The 22,468-nt window shown below is 51.1% G+C and overlaps 1 protein-coding gene across 1 annotated transcript in view; it reads left to right on the forward strand.

Moving 5' to 3' along the window:
• ZBTB17 (zinc finger and BTB domain containing 17) overlaps positions 1 to 22,468 on the forward strand; it is a 37,976-nt gene that overhangs the window by 11,518 nt on the left and 3,990 nt on the right. Inside the window, exons 2-10 of the mRNA XM_024206424.2 lie at positions 8,809 to 9,015; positions 13,311 to 13,499; positions 14,396 to 14,542; positions 14,810 to 14,935; positions 17,076 to 17,320; positions 17,408 to 17,550; positions 18,278 to 18,578; positions 19,921 to 20,008; positions 21,059 to 21,175. Of these exons, the coding sequence (XP_024062192.2) occupies positions 8,809 to 9,015; positions 13,311 to 13,499; positions 14,396 to 14,542; positions 14,810 to 14,935; positions 17,076 to 17,320; positions 17,408 to 17,550; positions 18,278 to 18,578; positions 19,921 to 20,008; positions 21,059 to 21,175 (1,563 nt within the window). The remainder of the gene's footprint in view (positions 1 to 8,808; positions 9,016 to 13,310; positions 13,500 to 14,395; positions 14,543 to 14,809; positions 14,936 to 17,075; positions 17,321 to 17,407; positions 17,551 to 18,277; positions 18,579 to 19,920; positions 20,009 to 21,058; positions 21,176 to 22,468) is intronic.

Consider the following 22,468-nt stretch of genomic DNA (forward strand, 5'->3'; position numbering starts at 1 on the left):
AACGCCTCGCAGGTTATCATCCACCTTTCCCAGAGGCAGATGCAGATGAACCAGGCGAGGAGGCTACGGCACCGCGGTGAGGGCCTGAACTCTGAGAGGGGCACAGACCTCTCACAAAGCACGGGACCCAGTTCCGAGGACATCACGGTGACAATGGGTCATCTGGATGTTCTGGAACGGCGATTCTGGGCACGGGAAACAAGCACTGACTGGTGGGACCGCATAGTGCTGCAGGTCTGGGACGAATCCCAGTGGCTGCGAAACTTTCGCATGCGGAAGGGGACTTTCCTGGAACTTTGTGAGTTGCTGTCCCCTGCCCTGAAGCGCAATGACACCCGGATGCGAGCAGCCCTGACTGTCCAGAAGCGAGTGGCCATAGCCCTCTGGAAGCTTGCAACGCCGGACAGCTACCGGTCTGTCGCGAACCAGTTTGGCGTGGCCAAATCTACCGTGGGGGTTGTTGTGATGCAAGTAGCCAACGCAATCGTCAAGGTACTGCTCTCAAAGGTAGTGACCCTGGGAAACATGGAGGTCATCATAGATGGCTTCGCCGCGATGGGATTCCCAAACTGCGGTGGGGCTATAGATGGAACTCACATCCCTATCCTGGGACCGGACCACCAGGCCAGCCAGTACATCAACCGAAAGGGCTACTTTTCAATGATGCTGCAAGCACTGGTGGACCACAGGGGACGATTTACCAACATCAACGTTGGATGGCCGGGCAAGGTTCATGACGCTCGCGTCTTCAGGAACTCTGGTCTGTTTAGACGGCTGCAGGAAGGTATTTACTTCCCGGACCACAAAATAACTCTTGGGGATGTGGAGATGCCTACAGTGATCCTTGGGGACCCAGCCTACCCGCTAATGCCCTGGCTCATGAAGCCCTACACTGGCGCCCTGGACTCTGAAAAAGAACTCTTCAACTACCGGCTGAGCAAGTGCAGAATGGTGGTGGAGTGTGCTTTTGGCCGTCTCAAGGGGAGATGGAGAAGCTTACTCACTCGCTGTGATCTCAGCGAAACCAATATCCCCATTGTTATAGCTGCTTGCTGTGTGCTCCACAATCTGTGTGAGAGCAAGGGGGAGACCTTTATGGCGGGGTGGGAGGTTGAGGCAAATAGCCTGGCATCTGATTACGCCCAGCCAGACAGCCGGGCGATTAGAAGATCCCAGCGGGACGCGCTGTGCATCCGGGAGGCTTTGAAAGCCAGGTTCCACAGTGAGCAGGGTAACCCGTGACTTTTAACTTTCTGTACAGAGAAGCTGAACCTGCCCCCGTTTCTTTACCCAGTTAAGGATGACTATCCTCTCCAGTTACAGACCCCCTTCACCCCCTTCCAAAATAATAAAATCAGTTTTACTTTTGTTATTGAACACCGTTGTCTTTAGTACTGTTTTCGCGGGAATCTTTGAAACCGGGGACGCAGACTGTGGTGGGGAGCGGGTGTAGTGTACTGATGCAAATGATCCTTCTAAACTCCAGGAATGACAGGATTCACAGTAGCGGACTGGTTGTTTCAGCGTAGCCTGGCAGCCCTCCTGAGTGGGACTGCGTGTATGTGGGGGCTATGTGACTTTATGGCAGGGGGAGGAGGGTTACAGATCTCCTGCTGCGTGGCTCTGTGATCCAGGACAAGGACCGCTGCATACGATCTGTAACTGCCCTCCCCCGCCAAAAAGTCACAGAGCCACTAACCCCCCCCCCCCCGCCCCCCACAGAACATGAAAACCACCTCCCAGACTGACCAGGGTAACTAGTCACTGCACTGTGTATGTGCCCTGCTGCTGGACCTGCCCCCGCCTCGGTAGCCTGCTAAAGGTGACTGTCCTGTCCAATTACCAAGCCCCTTCCCCCCCTGCAGACAGACTCTCCCTCAAAACAGCATGAGTGAAACAGTAATGAACAGAAACGTATTTTTTATTAACAACCACACATGAAACTGGGGGGTGAAACTTGGACGGGGGCTTGGTTGAGGCGGCCAGGAAAGGACTTTTCAAATTTTGGTGAATGACAGCCTTCTGGTGCTTGAGCAGTCTGCAGGGGTGGAGTGAGAGTTTTCACGGACTCTTCCGCCCCTCCTTCTTTGGACTTTGGGCGAGGGGGGTATGGGACTTGGTGGCGGGGGAGGGCGGTTACTGATAGACTGCAGCGGGGCTCTGTCCTCCTGCCTCCGTTCCTGCAGAACATCAACAAGGCGCCGGAGCGTGTCCGTTTGCTCCCTCAGAAGTCCAAGCAGCGTTTGACTCGCCTGCTGGTCTTCCTGCCGCCACCTCTCCTCACGTTCCATGTGTGTCTGGTGCATTTGGGACAAATTCTCCCTCCACTGGTTATGCTGTGCTGCCTGGGCTTGGGAGCAGCCCATAAGTTCGGAGAACATGTCCTCTCGCGTCTTCTTCTTCCTCCGCCTAATGTGCGCTAGCCTCTGGGAGTGTGATGCCAGGCTGGGTTGGGAGACAGTTGCAGATGTGGCTGTGGGAATGAGGAAAAGGCAGTGAATTCCTCCGAAAGAGAAATGTAGTTGTGAATCAAGAACATAGTCGTTCTCTGTGAACAAGACCATGAACCACAGCTATCACATGCGCACTGAGGACAAGGTCGAATTTTCGAACCTCGCCTTCAGTGCCTGGGCTTTTGCACTGCCGATCTGGGAACCGGGGCAGGACACGGTACTCTCTGTAGCAGGCAAACATGGTAAGCCGTAGACTTGTGGCAGATTAAAACTTTAGGAGTACCACTGGCCACCTTTCACACTGAAAGCACTGCCAGTCTGTGCTGCCAGCAATTGGCCAAGCAGGAACTCTGGCCCTGTCCCACCCCCTCGCGGATGTGCCAGGGAAACATCCCTGGATGCTGGCCCTCTCCCGCCCCCACCGCGTGGCTGTAAACCAGCGGTCACAGTTCTGTAAAGGAACTTGTTGCAAGCAGTCCCAATACTAACAGTCCCCTACCTAATTCAAAGCAGGTTGTCATGAGCGACATAACTCTGATGAGGATCCCGGACACCGAGATCCAAAGGATGCTTCGAGAAAGCCTGCAGAGACCGGGGCCCTATGCCGCCATGCTACGCAAGGCACTGATACCAGAGTACCTGCTTGTCTCCTGGCGCGGGAACGTCTCGTACTTCGGAGGACCAAGTAAAGCCGCTCTCCCCAGGAACCTGATGAACAGGCTATCCCATTACTTGCAGGAGAGCTTTGTGGAGATGTCCGTGGAGGACTACTGCTCTATTCCCGGACATATTGACCGGATTTTTATCTAGCTGCAGTAGCAGGGACAAAAGAGTGGAGCAGCTTGGGCAGCACAATCATGCACAACCGGACACTGTTTGATTTTTTTATAAATAGTTGTTACTGATTATTTAAGTGCCCAGGGGGAAGAAATCATGAATCACAGATTGTTATTAGTCTTAATATTCAAGTTTTGTAAAAAATAAAGGTTTATATGTTTAAAGCACTTACCGCTTGATCCTTCCCCTGAATCTGTGTCCGGGTTACATGCTGGGGAGGGTTGGTAGGGGATCTCTGTAAGGGTGATGAAGAGCTCCTGGCTGTCGGGGAAATCAGCTTGGTAAGCGCTGCCGACTGCCTCGTCCTCCTCATCTCCTTCCTCATCTTCCCCGTCCGCTAACATGTCCAAGGAACCGGCCGTGGACAATATCCCATTCTCAGAGTCCACGGTCAGTGGTGGGGTAGTGGTGGCGGCCGCACCAAGGATGGAATGCAGTGCCTCGTAGAAACAGGATCTGTGGGGCTGGGATCCGGAGCGTCTGTTTGCCTCTTTGGTCTTCTGGTAGCCTTGTCTCAGCTCCTTGATTTTCACGCGGCACTGCGTTGCATCCCGGCTGTATCCTCTCTCTGCCATGGTTTAGAGATCTTCTCATAGATCTTTGCGTTCCGTCTTTTGGAGCGCAGCTCGGAAAGCACGGACTCATTGCCCCACACAGCGATGAGATCCAAGACTTCCCGATCAGTCCATGCTGGGGCCCTCTTTCTATTCTGGGATTGCATGGCAATCTCGGCTGGAGAGCTCTGCATCGTTGCCAGTGCTGCTGAGCTCGCCACGCAGGAAATGAGATTCAAACTGCCCAGACAGGAAAAGGAATTCAAATTTTCCCGGGGCTTTTCCTGTGTGGCTGGTCAGAGCATCCGAGCTCGGACTGCTGTCCAGAGCGTCAACAGAGTGGTGCACTGTGGGATAGCTCCCGGAGCTATTAGCGTCGATTTCCATCCACACCAAGCCTAATTCGATATGGCCACGTCGAATTTAGCGCTACTCCCCTCATTGGGGAGGAGTACAGAAGTCGAATTTAAGAGCCCTCTATGTCGAACTAAATAGCCTCGTGGTGTGGACGGGTGCAGGGTTAATTCGATTTAACGGTGCTAAATTCGACATAAACACCTAGTGTAGACCAGGCCTAAATGAGCAGATGAGTCACAGAGTGTTCTTTCAAGGTTTTCCTGTGGGGTCAGCTGCCCTTTTTTGTGCTTGAAATATTTTTCATATTGATAAGGGCTGGAAGTCATTCAGGAAAGGATAGGGACTATGTCCATGAAATTACACACACACACACGTTTATATTATAATAGAAAACATGCTAATTTTATAACTCAAAGTAAAGACTGTATCCTCTCAAAATCTCAACGTATCTTAACTGTTTTTTTCTAAAAGAGTTCCTCTAATTCTAACAGGAATTGTTTTGGGGAAGGTCTTTGACCTGTGTTATACAGGAGGTCAGACTAGATGATCACAGTGGTCCCTTCTGGACTTAGAATCAGTGAATCTATGGATCTTCCAGATAGTACATAAGAACGGCCATACTGGGTCAGACCAATGGTCCATCTAACCCAGTATCTTGTCTTCTGACAGTGGCCAATGCTTCAGTGGGAATAAACAGAACAGGCAGTCATCAAGTGATCCATCTCCTGTTGCCCATTCCCAGCTTCAGAGGCTATGGCCGCCCAGAGCATGAAATTGCATCCCTAACCATCTTGGCTAATAGTCATTAGTGGACCTATCCTCCTGAACTTATCTAACTCTTTTTTGAAGCCTGTTATAGTCTTGGCCTTCACAACATCCCCTGGCAATGAGTTCCACAGGTTGACTATGTGTTGAAGAAGTACTTCCTTATGTTTATTTTAAACCTGATGCCCATCGAGTGACATCTGATTCTTATGTTATGTGAAGGAGTAAATTACACTTCCTTATTCACTTTCTCCTTACCATTCACGATTTTATAGACCTCTATAATATCCTCCCTTAGTCGTCTCTTGTCCAAGTTAAACAGTTTGTCTTTTTAATCTCTCCTCATTCATATTATCTATCCCTTTCTGAATGGTTCTTAACATTCTGTTCGCTTTTTTGCCTGCCGCTGCACATTGAGCGGACATTTTCAGAGAACTATCCACAATGACTCCAAGATCTCCTTCTCGAGTGGTAACAGATAATTTAGACCCCATCATTTTGTATGTATAGTTGGGATGATGTTTTCCAATGTGCATTACTTTGCATTTATCAGCATTGAATTTCAGCTGCCATTTTGTTGCCCAGTCACCCAGTTTAATGAGATCCCTTTGTACCTCTTCTTGGTCTGCTTTGGACTTCACTATCTTGAGTAATTTTGTCTCGTCTGCAATTGTTACCACCTCACTGTTTACCCCTTTTTCCAGATCAATTATGAATATGTTGAACAGCACCGGTTCCAGTACAGATCCCTGGGGGACACCACTATTTACCTCTCTCCAGTGTGAAAACTGGCCAGTTATTCATACCCTTTGTTTCCTATCTTTTAACCAGGTATTGCTCCATGAGAGAAACTTCCCTCCTTTCCCATGACTGCTTATGAAATCTACTGTATGAAATCTATGAAGTCTGCTTTAAGGCCCCAGTCTTGTAATTGAGTCCACATGGACAGACCCTTGCACCTGTCTGGAGCCCAGTTAGCCTGTGTGCAAGCACGGGAGTCTGCCTGTACAGATCCAATTGAAAGACTGAAGCTGAAATTTGCCAGTGCACTAAGATCTCTATATCACTCGGCTATACTTAGCCCAGATGGAGTCTTCCTCCCTCACTACATTCCACTTTGCTGTGAGAGGTGCTTTCAACAAGACTTACTTCCGCAGGTTATTTAAAGACAGGATGCCTTCCATACATTGCGACACCAGCCTTCCCACCCCCATTCCTGGGCCACTTGGGATATCGCTATTAAATGTTGTTTGTCTGCTCTTCAGTTGGATAATCAGTCAGTCTTTAAAGCACACTGACTGCATGGGGCGGCTTGTTTGACTTAAACCTTTCTCTTCTATTTGGAATGATAGAGGATTCTTTTTGGGTAGGTGGCCATGTGTAGCCAAAGGCATTCTAATGTGATCTGTGACCACCCCTCCCACTGAGATCAAGGTGGAGCTTCCCATGGGACCGTAGTCTCCGAGCCTCACCTTCATATTGAAGATGAGGGCTTCTGCAGTCGGCTCTACTTTGTACCAAAGTGTGCTCCTTGGGGTCCTGGTGTATTCCTCAGTGGTTCTGGGTACCATGAGACACCTGGGGGCAGATTGGCAGAAGTGCAGAGGACTCACAACTGGAGCTGTGCTTTGGCCTCCTAAAGTACTATAAAAATGCCGAGCACTCTGAAAAATCAGGCCCTGGGCATCATGAGTTGGTCACTTGACAATTTTGTCAAATAATATTTTGAAAATCTGGCTGGATCTCAGTTCCTCAGCTGGAAAATGGGGATGACGCCTCCTCCCCCCCCCCCAGTGCTCTCTGGAGTGTTGTGAAGATAAATCCCCTAACGTTTGTGAATCGCTCAGGTGGGGAGAGCACCATAGAAACGCCTGGGAGGAAATCAGTCATTTTGTATTCAGTGCAAGGATGGATGGTGTGCGTTAAATAACGTCTGGGGCCACACATTGAATGGGGAGGATAAAAAGAAATATTGACTGATACACACAAGGGGGCTGAACGAAGGTTGCACAGACCACCTTAAATCGGGCATTTTCTAACTCCAGAGTGTTTGACTTTTTGCAACCTTAATCTTTTGTCTATTTCTTTTTAGATGTAATCATAGAATAGAATGGGGTGAGGGGGAGGATAAGGTACGTTCATGCAGTTACATAGGCTGCCTGGATGTACAATTTGACATGTGTTGAAATATTTAAAAGATATAAATAAATATTGGCAATCCCCACTGCCCCCTCTCAAGCTGGGATCAGTTGATGTCCATGAGCTTCACAGTAGAAGTGGGGCTTGTGGAGGGATTTGAAGAAGGAAGAGGGTCGTGGCTTTATGTGCTAATTCAGGGAGAGTCCTGTGTGTAAGGGTCAGGACTGGGAAAGTGGGAGCCAGTGGTAACTGCAACATGGTGAAAACAGGCCAGGAGGATGGTTTGATGTTAGCAGCTGCAATTGGATGGAGCCACGCTGGGTGCAAGGAGAGGTTACAGCAGTGTTTCCCAAACTTGGGACGCCGCTTGTGTAGGGAAAGCCCCTGGTAGGCCGGGCCGGTTTGTTTACCTGCCACGTCCGCAGGTTCAGCCAATCGCGGCTCCCACTGGCCGCAGTTCGCTGCTCCAGGCCAACGGGAGCTGCTGGAAGCGGCGGCCAGTACGTCCCTCGGTCCGCGCCACTTCCAGCAGCTCCCATTGGCCTGGAGCAGTGAACCGCAGCCAGTGGGAGCCGCGATCCGCCGGACCTGCGGACGGGGCAGGTAAACAAACCGGCCCGGCCCGCCAGGGGCTTTCCCCACACAAGCGGCGTCCGAAGTTTGAGAAACACTGGGTTACAGGAATGGAGGCTGATCAATAGGACGTTCAGCTTTAAGTGTCTGTCTGACTGGAAGGACCAGGGGACGTGTTAGTAAATGTGATACTATAAATCCGTATTTAAAATTCCTTTTGGCACTTCCTAGTGTTGATCCTGCAGCCACTGGCGGACCTTCGTTTGCAGGCCTCAACCAGTGAATTTCAGTCAGGAAATTTGATAGAAAAGGTGATAAAATAACAGAAGCAGATTTTATGCCAAACCAGGTTTAAAACAGAGCTGCAGCCTGCGGCTTTGCAGGGGGATGTTTGATGGAGTGGGTCTGATACAGTTGACCATGGAGGGCCATAGCATTTGGCACACCTGATCATCCCACCAGCAGTGGCCAGCACTTCAGATGGAGGCAAAAATTCCGAACAGCCTCCTCCTAGCCTTGATTGTCCATTTAACAAACGTTCCAAGAAGCACCTTCACGCTTTCTCCCACACCGGCCCTTGTGCATGGGAGGAGCTTCTGCAAGGCTGCCAGGGTGTCCCTCAGATCTCTCCTTAAAACACTTCTCTGCCATGATTCCTACAACCCACTCCACACTATCATCTCGCTGTTGCCTCGTATACTCCCATCTGTCTGTATCCACCTGTTTTCTGTAGTTTCATACTTTGGTGCAGGGACCTTCTCTTAGCTATGTGTGTGCACAGTAGTGCCCTGGCCTCCAGGTGCTCCTGCAATACAAATAATGCATAATAATGACCAATGGTGCAGTGTGAGGCCGTCTTTCTTATGGGTTCAATGACTGCCTGCACAGTGGAGACTGAATTAGCTCGTCAGCTCTAACACTGGTTCCTCCAGATCAAGGCTGAGGCCCATGGGTGGAAGTGGGTTTGTGCTCTGCTTCAGTTTTAAGCACCGTTAGTCGGCGCTTGCCCACCACCCATAACCGTGATTTTAATAAAACGTCCCTTGCTCCGGCACCAGGCTCGAGCACAGTCGCTGGAGGGACTGAGCGTAGGCGCTGATCAGCCAGGTGATTGCGCTTTCTCTCCTCAGCTATGGATTTCCCTCAGCACAGCAAGCAGGTCCTGGAGCAGCTGAACCAGCAGAGGCAGCTGGGCTTGCTGTGTGACTGCACCTTCGTGGTGGACGGCATTGACTTCAAGGCCCACAAGGCCGTGCTGGCAGCCTGCAGCGAGTACTTCAGGATGCTGTTTGTGGATCAGAAGGACGTGGTGCATCTCGACATCAGCAATGCAGCAGGTATGCAGGTGCGGCTCCTGGGAGAAGCCAAGGCTGCGCTTGGGAGAAGCCAAGGCTGCGCTTGGGAGAGGAGCTGTGGCCCTGAGATGGAGGGCCGTATGCTCAGCAGGTGTAAATCAGTGTGGCCCTGTTGAAGTCAGTGGAGCCGCACCAATTCACACCAGCTGTGGCTCAGACCCAACGTGTGCAGAACCTCCTAGAAACCGTTAGGGCTGGGATGGAGATAGTGACGTTCCTCCTGAACACTGGAGTTGCCAGACTGGATCAGACCCATGGTCCATAGCCCAGTGTCCCATCTCTGACAGTGCCCAGCACCAGATGCCCCAGAGGAAGGGGCAGGAACCCTGAAGTAACAGAAGTGGGATAATCTGACCTCGTTACGTTCTCCTCCTAATCCCTAATAGAGACTGGTTTAAACCCTGAAGCATAGTTTCTACAACTTGATTTGTATTAGAATCATAGAAGATCAGGGTTGGAAGGGACCTCAGGAGGTCATCTAGGCCAACCCCCTGCTCAAAGCAGGACCAGTCCCCAACTAAATCATCCCAGCCAGGGCTTTGTCAAGCCTGACCTTAAAAACCTCTAAGGAAGGAGATTCCACCACCTCCCTAGGTAACCCATTCCAGTTCTTCACCACCCTCCTAGAGAAAAAGATTTCCTAATATCCAAGTATTAACTTTTATAACTCTGCATATTCTTGATATCCGTGAGAAACGTCCACTCGCTCTTTGAATCTTGCTAAGTTCTTGGCCTCAATGACCTCCTGTGGCAGGGAGTTCCACAGCCTCATTATACTTTGTGCAGCAAAGTATTTTTCCTTTGATCGGTTTTGGACTTGCTACCTTTCAGTTTCATTGACTGTCCTCTTGTTCTTGTGTTACGAGACAGGGCGGAGAGCAGCTCCTGCTCTTTCTTCTCTAAACCACTCATTGTTTTATATGATTTTATCATGACTCCTTTTATTCATCTCCTTGTGTCTCCACTACGGAGACCATACCGGGTAGCTATACTGGCATAGCCGCCTACAGTAGACGCAGCCTACACCAACAGAAGAAGGTTTTTTTGCCGATGCAGGGAACTCCCCCTCCCTGAACGACGTTAGCTAGGCCTTCTTCCATCGACACTGCTGCGTCTACACTGGATGAGGTTGTTGGCATAGTTGTGCCAGTCAAGCGTGTGGGTTTTCTCACACCCCTGACTGACACAGCTATGCTGATATAACTTTTTAGTGTAGACCAAGCCTAAGGTAACAAGCCCAGTCTTCTCCATCTCTCTTCATAGAGAGTGTTTTCATGCCCCTAATCGTTCTCATCATCCTTCTCTGAACTTGTTCAAATTCTACAATATTATTTTCTAATGGGATGACCAGTTCTGCGCACAGTATTCTAGAGGTGAGGGGTACCATCAGTTCAGATCATGGCATTACAGTATTTTGTATATTATTCTCCATCCCGTTCCCTATGCATCCTACCATCTTGTTTGCTCTTTGACTGCAGCTGCTCATTGAGTAGAGATCCCCATTGAATTGTCCTCAGTGATGCCCTGATCTCTTTCCTGAGTTGATCAATTCATTTAGAACTCTGCTAGGTTCATGAACCCTGTCAGGTTTAAATTTTTCCCTCCAATGTGCGTTGCTTGGCATTGATCAACACTGAATGTTCTCTGCCATCATATTGTCCATTCACTCTGAAGTTTCTCTGTCTTTTCTGGGCTTGACTAACCTAAATGATTCTGTGCCTTCAGCAAAGGTTGCCTCCTCACTGATCATTCTTTCCACCTCATTTCCAGATCATTAATAAATATATTAAACAACTCAAGGCCTAGTAGGAACCTAGAGGCACCTAACTGTTAATCTTTTATGATGGAAACTGGCCGTTTATCCCTATTCTTATTTATTTTCTGTCTCATAGCCAGTTTTTGATCCATGACAATACCTTGCCTCTCCTTCCATGAATACTTAGCTCCTTTAGTAGTTTCTTGTGCAGAACCTTGTGAAAGGTCTTTTGAAAGTCGAAAGGATGTTCACGGGTTTTCCGGAAACCATTATCTTATTGAGATGTTCAAAGAATTCTGACACATCAGTGAGATGAGACCCGTCATAGCATGATCTTCCAGATCTTCCATCTTTTTTGTTCTATTTTTAGTTATTCTTTCAACCAATGGACTGGGTACAGATGTAGGACTTGCTTGTCTGTTGTAATTCCCTGAGTCGCCCCTACGGCAGCCGGCCAGATACAACCTGTTGGATTCCTGTGATCGCGATGTGGCCAGTACCCTATACAAACACACACCACTGTAGAGATAGCTGTCTAACAATCATCTGAAGGGGAAAGGGAAACAATGATCCTGCCAATATATAGTATATGCCCAATAGCTATTACTTCATTAAGTGTGGTTGGACAGATGTGCATCACATCTGGAAGCTAATGGTCTTAGAGTAGAATGGGAGATTATCCACGCTCCGAAACTGTAACATGCTTCCAATGCTTACCAGTAAGCGGTGGAAAGATTTTTATTGTTAATATTAGAAGAAGATTGATTAGTTGTCTTGCATTAGCACTTAAAGGCTCCCACCGAGAGGCAGGGCCTGTTGTGCTAGGCTCTGTACCAGCACCGTCGTCAGAGACAGTTCCTGCTTCAAAGAACTTCCAGTCAAAACAGACAAGCCAAAGGATGAGAGAATGGAAGTATTATTATCCTCGTTTTACAAACAGGACAATGATTCACAGAGAGAGGAAGCGACTCACCCAAGGCCGCACAGGAAGTCTGTGGCAGAGCCAAGAACTTAACCTAGGTCTCCTGAACCAAAGAATCATCCTGCCTCGATCTGACATTCCCCAGGATACAATCTGGACTGCTGAACTGCTGGGTCCCCTCAATTCTCCAATCTGATGTGCCTTTTACACTGCTTCACTGTGAGAGCAACCACTCCTGGTTTGCTGTCACACAGCCTCTAGCATGTAAATTACTCCCAGCTGAGTTATCTGAGTGCTTCTAGCCAGCCACTCCTGAATTGTATTGCAGAGTCACACCAGCATATTCCCAGTCCCAGACTTGTCCCCAGAAATGTGCGTTTTGTACTGCCCAGCCCTTTCCTTCCATGCCGTACAAGCTCATAGAAAGTCCATCATTTCATTGATAGAAAATGATCTGCACAAACCCTGGTATCTCAAATGGAGTTTCCTAAACACTTCAATCCAAACACACACTGGTCTAGAGAAAACAATAAAACAAGTTTAACAACTACAGAAAGATAGATTTCAAGTGATTACAAGTAACGAGGCATAAAAGTCGGTATTGGATACAAAGAAATAAAAGGTAAAACACAACTAATACCTAACTTAACAAGTTAAGTGAATTCAACGCAAAAGGTTTCTCTCACCACGTGCTCACAGCAGTCTGGCTGGATCCCTTCAGCCAGGACCACTCCCCCAGCTCAATGATACTTACTTTTTCTTTCAAACATTGTTGGTGCTGTGAGTAGAGATGAGAGGTGATTTGAGGTCTCTGTTCTTCATTTTATATCTTTTCCTCCTCTTTGAGAATCATCGCCAGCTGGGGTTCAGGCAACAGCCAGTCTGTTTGCACGGGAACCCCCAGCTGTTCTATTGCCAAAATGTAAACTTCTCGCATCCTTTTTCCTCCCAAAGAATGGCTGTTTACCCAGGTGATGCTCCATTTGATTTTGTTGACACTTGGCTGAGGCGTCAGTTTGCCTTTTGTCTCTGGTGAACTGGTTTGGGCTGCTTCCCTAGACTTGGAACATGTCTTATACAGTTACACTGTTGCCACATATGTTTTACCAGGACAGTAATGTTCAGCAGATTATGAGTTTTTGAATGATCCGTCACCAGGCATACTTTGTACAAAATTTATCATCGTTTTATAAAAAGGACGAACATAAGGGTACAGACAGTCACACTCCCTGAGTTCCATATCTTATTTATTTCAGCCTACAGAATTTTACCTTCCCCCACTCTCTTGTGCTAAACTAACACTAACAATGGCAGCAGCTGGTTAAAGTATCATTATTTGTTACTCTTACCTAGAAAGCAAGAATCTGGCATGGTTTGGGGTAGGCTTTTCAGGGAGTTTTATTGCTGCTTATAGGATAAGTTGTTAAGGCCTTTGAATCAGTGGGAGTTAGCCACCTAAACCGTCTTAAAAAAATCTGGCCTTTAGTCACTAACGTTCAACATCTAAAGTATTGGCAACTTAGCTTGCTTTGAAAAAGGCCACTCCTCTCCGGAGCTTTGATTTTGTGTTTTTGTTGTTTCTGGTCTGTTTTCTTGCAGGCCTTGGTCAGGTCCTGGAGTTCATGTACACAGCCAAACTCAGCCTGAGCCCAGAGAACGTGGAGGATGTGCTAGCGGTTGCCGGTTTCCTTCAGATGCAGGAAATCGTCAACGCTTGCAATGCTTTGAAGTCTCTCACCGTGTCAGCTGAACCCAATTCAGAAAGCCACAAGGTCCCTGAAGTGACCGGTAGGCAGCCTTCTTACCCCCCCGGGGCTTCCCGTTCCCAACCGGAATATGTTCAAAAAGGCTCTTCTCAGCGGGTGCTGGTTTAGTCAGGATTTGATGGCTTTCTTTAGTGTGGATCTGTTACTGAACTGTCCTTAAATCAGGCAGGAGCTGAGAGGAGACGCTAAACATTGATCCATCCCCAGCCAGATGTTTTCTTTACTGTAATAAGCTGGCCTGGAGATTGTGGTGAACTCAGGGGTTAGTCAGTCAATAAAGAGCCATTTCCTTCCAAAAGAAATGTAAGGAAGGTGCAGGTGAGGTCACCCCAAGCTGTGCATGTGGCCTGCGAAGCCGCAGATCGGAATGCAGAACATTGGCTCCCAGGCTTTGGGGGCGGCGCTGCCAGTTTCTCAGGTGAAGAGCACAGCTGTACCTGGCAACGTCCATCTCCTGGTCAGTGGCTGCTCTGTCCCGCTCTGTAGCTTCAATGGCTCCAAATCTTAGTCTTGGCACTGCAAGACTGAGGGGACAGGGATTTGGTGCGCTAAGATTGGTCAGACACACGCAGCACGTTTCAGTATTGCAAGTCGTGAGTTCTGGCTTAGATCTGTTCCCTCTAACTTACCCTCCCCAGATAGAGATGAGGCTTATGTATCTGCGTCACCCCCATGGATGGCACCAGGCGTTACGTGTTTGCTGCTAAATGTTTGTTTTCCTTTCTTGTCCCACTGGTAGTATGTGTTGATAGCATCTTAAGACAATTAGCGCCCCAGGGCTATTGGCTGGCCTTTCGGACTGCTGTGTCCATTGTTTGGACTCTCGGAGAGTCCAGTGCGGAAGTTCTGGTTGCTTTGTCCCTCTGTCGTCACCAGATGTGAAGGGAGTGTGGTTTGCTTGTGTGTGTTTCCCCGTAGGGGATGAAAAAGCACCTGAAGAAGGTAAAGCAGCAGCAGAAACGCTCGGTGGACTCGACAAAGCTGAGGAGATGACGGAGGCTGCAGCAGAGCCAAAGGAGAAGGAGCCTGAGGAAGAGGACAGCAAGGAGACCAGCGACAGAGCAGGTGAGCCCGAGGAAGGTTATGTATAGAAAGGGAAGGTAATTAAGCTTCCCGGCTTCATGCCTTCACTTGTGCTGCTGCCAGCCCTTGGGGCAGCCTTCTGCCTCCCCCACACCCCTTAATCTCGCCTGATCCTTTCCACAGTCCTCCATGCTCTGCCCCCCCCCGCGGGAATCTGTATGCTGAGCTGCTGCCAGGCTGTCCCGTTTCCCCACAGTACATCGCAGCCGTCGCAGTGAATGGGTCGAACGTGCTCTTCTTTGTTTCTAGGGGCAGGCGACGCTGTACGGGAGGACTCCCACTCTGAGGTGCCCAGTAGCCAGCAGCCAGAGGATACCAGGCCCAACAACGCCAGCCCGGCTGCAAAGTGCAGGTCCTCCCAGAGTTCAGAGCAAGGTGCTGACCTACAGCTGGCATGGGATGGTGGTTTGCCATTTTGAAATGAAAGTAGTGACAGTAACTTCCCCCCTTATATCCAGCTTTGTCGTCTCCACCTCCTTAGGCACAGAGGAATAGCTCCAGACCCCAGGCTCCTCGTGGCTACACCCCCACACTTGTTAAATGTTTCTGCCCTGTGTGTTTGATTTCGCCAGTGCGGGGCTCGCTGCTCCCTCTGGTTCTTTCCCGGACAGTTGGCTGCTCTCGGCTCCGCAGGGAACAGGCCCGAGTGGCAGGACGTGAAGTCGGATGGGAACAGGTGTCACTGTGTGCTGTGCAGCCCGTGCTGTCGCAGCAGGCCATGAAACCTGCAGCCTGGGCCGTCTAGTTCGTCGAGTACGTCAGGATTGCGTTGCTCTGAGCAGCAAATCGCTGGAGCTTAAGTTGGGAATTGTAAGGGCTGTAGTTTTCATTGGCGCAGGAGCTTACATTTGCAAATCCAGGAACTGAGGATCATCCTGCTTGTTAGATGCAGCCTGTTTGAAAGCACGGGGCTTCCCTGGGGTTTTGTATACATAAACCTAGATCCCTTTCATGCTGGCAGAAAGCGAATACCCCTGGAGGAGGAGGAAACCTAGGCCATTAGCATACCACAGCTGGGCAGGTGAGCCGGGCAGGGGGGAGCTGTAGTGAAACACCTGGGCCTGTTAGAAGCGGCAAAGCAGCATTTCAGTAGCTTTACTGAGGCACTTGGAAAAGTGACAGTAACTCTAGACAACTTTTTCCATTCAAGTGGTTGCAGATCCCAGTTCCCAAGCAATGAGAGAGGGGCCCCATGTCCCAGGCAGCACATTAGACCTGAATTATGTTGGGGACCCCAGATCTGTGTGGCCCTGTTCCCTGAGCCCTCTCTGCCTCGCCAGCATGCAAACACCAGGACGGCACGGTGGGATCAAATCAGTTCCAACTTCTGTGCCCTTTAGGAAGTGTACGGGGGTGGGGAAGGCTAGCTGGTCGGAAGCCCCAAACTCCTCGTGCACTGCTTCTTTAAATGCCGAACACGGCCTGTGTCGTATTTTTAAGGTGTAGCAATTTCAGCAAGAAGTGACAGTTAGATGCCCATTTGCGTGGCCATAGAACTGCATTTTTACAAGAGACTCTGAGAGTTAGGTGCTGAACGAAGGACAGGGCTGGAAACAGGAGCCTTCTATGTACGGAACAGGTTCCCCACAGGCAACAGCAACGCAAGCTCCCCGGGGCTGTCCCGCCAGCCGGCCCCCGCTCCCACTTGGTGGCATAGCTTGGTTTCCCAGTCAGGCAGTGGAAACTCTGCCAGCCAGTCAGTTGGTGTTGGATTGAACTGAACTGAGATCATCAAACAGCCCTCCAGGGGGGAAATCTTTCAGTCACTCCTGACTCTATTTGCATCAGTGACCTAGAAGTGAAAGGCCGTATCCCGTCACTGGTCCCTTAAGCCTGGGACCCATATTTAGGAACTATATAGAGCAGGGCTGGTTGAAAATTTTCCATCAAAACCTATTTTTGCCCAAAAAAAGAGTTTGGCATCTAAACAAAATTTTGCACAAAAAGTGTCTGCTTTCCATGGGAAATTTTGATTGATTGTTTGTTTTTTTCCCATCAACCTGAATAGCTGAAAACCAAAATGTTTCAATTCTCAAATAAAACCACGGAGCCTCGTAGGAATTGTAGTTCAGGTGTCTCCTACTCCCAATCCCCCTCTGGGTTGGACTCCCCGGCCAGACTTCGTTTCCCCTGGTGCGTTGTGGCCATGTGACTGCTATGATGCATCCCTCTCTCCTCACGCAGGGCAGGGGCGATGGCCGATCAGGGCAGATGGAGTCTAAGCCAGGAGCCTGGCCTCTGGAGGAGGCTGGAAGCATGCAGCGCTACGGCTGCCTTTCAGATTCGAAATATTTTGGTTTTAAAAAATTCCGGTTTTGATTTTTTTGTTTCTGCCAAAACCTTAAAATTTCCACTGGGGGAGTAACTCCCTTTTCCAACCAGCTCTCACACCTGGGTCTTTGTCTCCCAAGTGTGCAGGCTTCTTTTATTAACCATATGCAATGCCGCAGTAGGATTTTTCTCTCCCACCTTTTATTCCTGGTTTTCAGCATCCCTCTGTCTCCTAAACCTGCAGAAATGGAGGTGGAGCTGGAGGGGAAGGAGGAAGAGGAGGAGACGACAGCGGAGGAAGAGGAGGAAGCCAAAATCCCAGAGGAAGAGAAGCCACGGTTGGAAAACGGAGACAACCCTGAGGATAACGAGTCAGGGGGCACAGACTCCGGGCTGGAGAACTCCGGGGAAGCCAGGCTGCTGCGATCAGGCACCTACAGCGACAGGACCGAGTCGAAAGCCTACGGCTCGGTGACTCACAAGTGTGAGGTAAGCCGAGAGCAGCTTCCTCCCGGGCCTCAGTTCCCCTGGACCACGGTGAGGCTGGCTCTTTACCCTGTGCGTCTTTGTCCGTAGGACTGCGGAAAGGAATTCACGCACACCGGTAACTTCAAGCGGCACATCCGGATCCACACTGGAGAAAAGCCTTTTTCTTGCAGGGAATGTAACAAAGCGTTCTCCGACCCGGCGGCCTGCAAAGCCCACGAGAAGACACACAGGTACGGCTTGCTGCCAACCGAAAACAGCATGCCAGTGAGCAGCGCCTGCTCTTCGCTGCAGCTGAGACTGTGCCGGTCTGCTCTGCAGCCAGGTGTGTGATCTGCAGCTCGTGTAGACGGACCCGTGCTAGCTTCGATGTAGCTCGCTCAGTGAAAACAGCCGTGGGGATGCTGTGCTGTGGGCTGCACAAGCCCCCCACGTACGTACTGGCTGTGTAGCCTGCACTGCTGCATCCGCACTTTTATTAAGATTAACCCTAGCGTGGGGATGCCTGGACGGGCTGCAGATCCCATCTGTGTGTGCCAGCCGCTGGGAGTTGGGGGGTTGAGAGGTGGAGTGAGGGGTTGCTAACGGAGTGAACTCCACTCCAGCCAGGTTGATGCACCGTCTACTTCTCCCTCTGCCTGCTGTCGCCCCCGTGGCAGCAGACGTCTGGCTGACTGTAGTGCTTCTAAAGGGGTGAAGCCTCCCTGAGCCAGGGAACAAGCCCTCTCTGCTGCTTGGCGACAGCAGAGCTCACCCATTGCTGCACGCTGGACTCCTAGTCTCTGGGGCTGATGTCTTGATGCTGGAGGTATTCCAGAACATGCCTATGTTGACTCTCTAGGCAGGTGTCTTGTCTGAGGGTTGAGCTTAGAGCTGCCAAAAGGAGAAGGATCAGAAATGTCTGTTCCGAACAGACAAGCCGCCTGGAGTCCTTCAGTCCCTTCTGAATCCCTCTTTCAGCCCTCTGAAGCCTTACGGCTGTGAAGAGTGCGGCAAGAGCTACCGGCTCATCAGCCTGCTGAACCTGCACAAGAAGCGGCACACGGGAGAGGCCAAGTACCGGTGTGACGACTGCGGCAAGCTCTTCACCACCTCGGGCAACCTCAAACGGCACCAGCTGGTGCACAGCGGCGAAAAGCCCTACCAGTGTGACTACTGCGGGCGCTCCTTCTCCGACCCCACCTCCAAGATGCGCCACCTGGAGACCCACGACACAGACAAGGAGCACAAGTGTCCTCACTGCGACAAGAAATTCAATCAGGTGAGTGGATGGCAGCTGGGGAGCCCCTCTGACAGCTTGCCAGGACCTCCAGGGGCACAATAAACACCCCCACAGCAGACCTGCTTGTCCTTCTGTCTGCCAGAGAAGTTGCTGGTTGGTTGCATTCACCAGCCTCGAACCCAGAGCCACTAGAGGGAGGCCGGATTGGGGTCAACCAGTCTCTGGGCTGCATCTCCCTGTTGGTTTGGGGTCTTATCCACGGCCCATGGGACGACTCCCATTGATTCTTCCGTAGGCTTTGGGTCAGGCCCCTTGTGACGTGGCAGGTGGCTGCAGGCTGCGTTTCTGGGGCCGTCTGGGCTGCGCTTGGACCCAAAGCACAGCCCCAGAGCCCCCCGTTCAGAGTTAGCACTTTGTCCTCCTCCTCCTCAACATGCGACTGACGCCTGGAAACGTTTTGCATGAGGTGTCTCCTTAGTCCCCAAGAACCCCTTCTCCCCTGTGAAGAGCCCAGGGAGATCTGCAGGGGCTGTAACAGAGCCCGTCTCCTACATGTCAAAGTCCTCCGTGGAGAACTAGGGAGCAGCTAGCTACCCTGGAGTAGGTGCCCGGTCCGAACTCTGTTCCGCTCTGTACAAGTTCTTATACCACGCCCACCACCTCGGTGTCTGAGCGCCCACATACTAGCTCTGTGAGAGCTTTGATCGTCCCCATTTTACAGATGGGGAAACTGAGGCACAGAGAGGGAGGTGACTGATTCACTCCCCAGTGTCGCAGCGAGCCAGGAAGAGAACTCCCCAGCCCCACCCCAGAGACTACACCCCCAGCCAGAACCCACACCCCAATCCCCTGCCCCAGGCCTGAGTCCCCTCCTGCACCCCAACCCCCAGCCCAGAGCCCCCTCCTGCACCCGAAACCCCTCATCCCCAGTCCCACCCCAGAGACTACACCCCCAGCCAGAACCCACACCCCAATCTCCTGCCCCAGGCCTGAGTCCCCTCCTGTACCCCAAACCCTTCATCCCCGGCCCCACCCTAGAGACTACACCCCCAGTTGGAGCCCCTCCCCGTCACCCACACACTCCAACCCTCTGAGCCAGCCTGGTGAAAGTGAGTGAGGGTGGGGGAGAGCGAGCGACAGAGGGAGGGGAGATGGAGTGAGCTGGGGGCGGGGTCCTTAGGGAAAGGGTGGGGCAAGGGGCGGGGCCTCTGGGAAGGGGCAGGGCGGGGGCAAAGGGTGTTCGGTTTTGTGTGATTAGAGAGTTGGCAGCCCTAAATGCCGCCCACCTATGTGCTTCCAATATACATGGGGCTGCCCACAGCAATCCCTCTGCTCCCAGAGGAGCAGCAAGGCTCAGTGGAGCTGTTTTGTCTGCCTGCAGGTGGGGAACTTAAAGGCGCATTTGAAGATCCACATCGCGGACGGGCCGTTGAAGTGCCGGGAATGCGGCAAGCAGTTCACCACGTCAGGTACCACGCGGGGGGGTACAAGCGTGTCCGCGCTTGGCTGTCTCATGGCATTTGCAGACAGCTCCACCTAGAGTAGAGGCTGCGGCTTTGCAGGCTTAGGCTGGGTTGGGAAGAAGCATTGGGGTGGGGTGAGCTACTCCTCAGTGAGTCACCAGATACTCAGCATGGGCACAGATTTCCCGGGGCACCCCCTGCTTGGACAGAAAGCGCTGCTCAGGTTAGCAAAAGGAACTTCTGGCATTGCTAGAAGTAAGCCTAGCTCCCCAGTAAGGGGGCAGAGGGACAGCTGGGGCCCTGTTCACTATCATCAACCCCAAGACTTCAAGGATCACGAGTCAGGCATGAGTTGGGCTTAAGACTCGCATGATTTAAACATAAGTAAATAATGAAATTGGGGTGGTTCTTTGCCCTCAGGTGTCTGAGCCTTTAGGGGGTCACAGCTACAGGCTTTTCTCCATAGCTATGAAGGCTAGAAAATTCCTGTTTTTTAAAAATGGAAGCTGAGATTCTTGTGTAATCACCTGACTCCAGGAGCTGGGGCTTTAAGAAGGACACCAAATATGGCGAGACCTGTGCTGCCAACCTGAGAGCGGACAACGCTGCCCATTAGCATTTAATACAGTGGGGGAGTTAAATCTAAAATCCTCAGAGACACTGGGTGTCTCTAAAGCCACCGCTAGGGTCAGGCAGCGTGAGTCACTTCTTGATCTGAGCTGCTTCTGTTGCCCTGGATTGCTGTTTGCCAACGCAAAGCCCCTCTCATGGCATAGCACGGGTCCCTCGCCTCCTGCTGCATTGTGCATGGCTGAGAGCACGCTAGCCAGTGTGTATTTGTGTAACAGGCTAGAAATCCCGGGGCCTCCCTGAATGTCGCACTCAGTAACTGAACAGTACCCGGCCCTGTGGCCTCGGCAGAAGTGGAGAGCTAAGGCAGCACGAGGCCATGGAACGTGCACCGCCCGAGCGAGCCAGTCTGGAGGGGGCGGGGGGAGTGCTCACGCACGCACAGCCCTCTGGGCTACTGACTCCCTCTTGTCTGGCTCCTGCAAGGGAACTTGAAGAGGCACCTGCGGATCCACAGTGGAGAGAAGCCGTACGTGTGCGTGCATTGCCAGAGGCAGTTCGCGGACCCCGGGGCCCTGCAGCGGCACATTCGCATTCACACAGGTAGGGAACCCCAGCCTGGGCCAGCAGGAGACCAGGCCCCGCGACCCCCATCCTCTTGCTCCGGGGGCTAGGCACAGCTCCAGCTTGGCTGAGGAGAAACAAAGCAAGCAGCAGGGTTGGGGCCACGTTCCTCTCTGACCTCTGCCAAGTGCCATCAGTAGCTGCCAAGAGGCTTTGGTTTCGTGTGTATCTGTTGTGCAGCAAACAGTGGGGTCTCCTGTGTGCTTCCAGCCCTTCAGAACGCTCCCCCTCGCCCCACGCCAAGGGGCCTGTGCTACCTGCCCCCGGGATTCCAGAGCATATGTATGTACTCGGCGTAGCCCAGCATAGTGGGACATCCGTGCCCAGGTCGTTCGGAGAACTGATCTGCTGCCCGTCCTCCGTGTAAAATCAACAGCAAGAGCGAAGTCTCTGGTGGATTCTTGGGATCTCTGACGCTCACCCCGTTTTGGTGCCAGAGCTCTGCTTGGGAGAGGGTAGAGCCGACCTGCTCAGCCAGGCTGTAACTCACCAGAGCACAGACTGCTGGTGGCCGGGGGTCAAGCCAGTGCCGTGAGAAGCCGATGTGCTCAGTGTGACAGTAGTAATGACACACCGCTGATGAGCTACAGAACGGTGCTGTTGGGACAGACATGCCCAGGGACTGAGACGTGGTCTCATCTTTATACCCCTCCTGCCATACCCTGGCCCATTCCTTTAACTCCTTAAAACGACTCAAGATAATTAAGTCCAAAGCAGCCTGTGAGGATTTACAAAGGGATCTCACAAAACTGGGTGACAAAATGGCAGCTGAAATTCAGTGTTGATAAATGCAAAGTAATGCACATTGGAAAACATCATCCCAACTATACAAAATGCTGGGGTCTAAATTAGCTGTTATCACTCGAGCAAGATCGTGGAGTCATTGTGGAGAGTTCTCTGAAAACATCCACTCAATGTGCAGCGACAGGCAAAAAAGTGAACAGAATATTAGGAACCATTAGGAAAGGGATAGATAAGAAGACAGAAAATATCATAATGGCTCTGTATAAATCCATGGCACGCCCACATCTGGAATACTGCATGCAGATCTGGTCGCCCCATCTCAAAAAAGAGATATTAGAATTGGAAAGGGTACAGAAAAAGTGAATAAGGAAGTGTTATTTACTCCTTCACATAACACAAGAACCAGGGGTCACTCAATGAAGTTACTAGGCCTGAAGCGGCAGCGCCCCCAGGATCTCTAGCCCGCTGCCCCTATGGCCATGTGTAGGGGGCAGCTGGATGGAGGAGTGGCCCACCAGCATGATCACT

This window comes from Terrapene carolina, unplaced genomic scaffold (genome assembly GCF_002925995.2).
Source record: "Terrapene carolina triunguis isolate 2854851 unplaced genomic scaffold, T_m_triunguis-2.0 Scaffold714, whole genome shotgun sequence".
NCBI lineage: Eukaryota > Metazoa > Chordata > Testudines > Emydidae > Terrapene > Terrapene triunguis.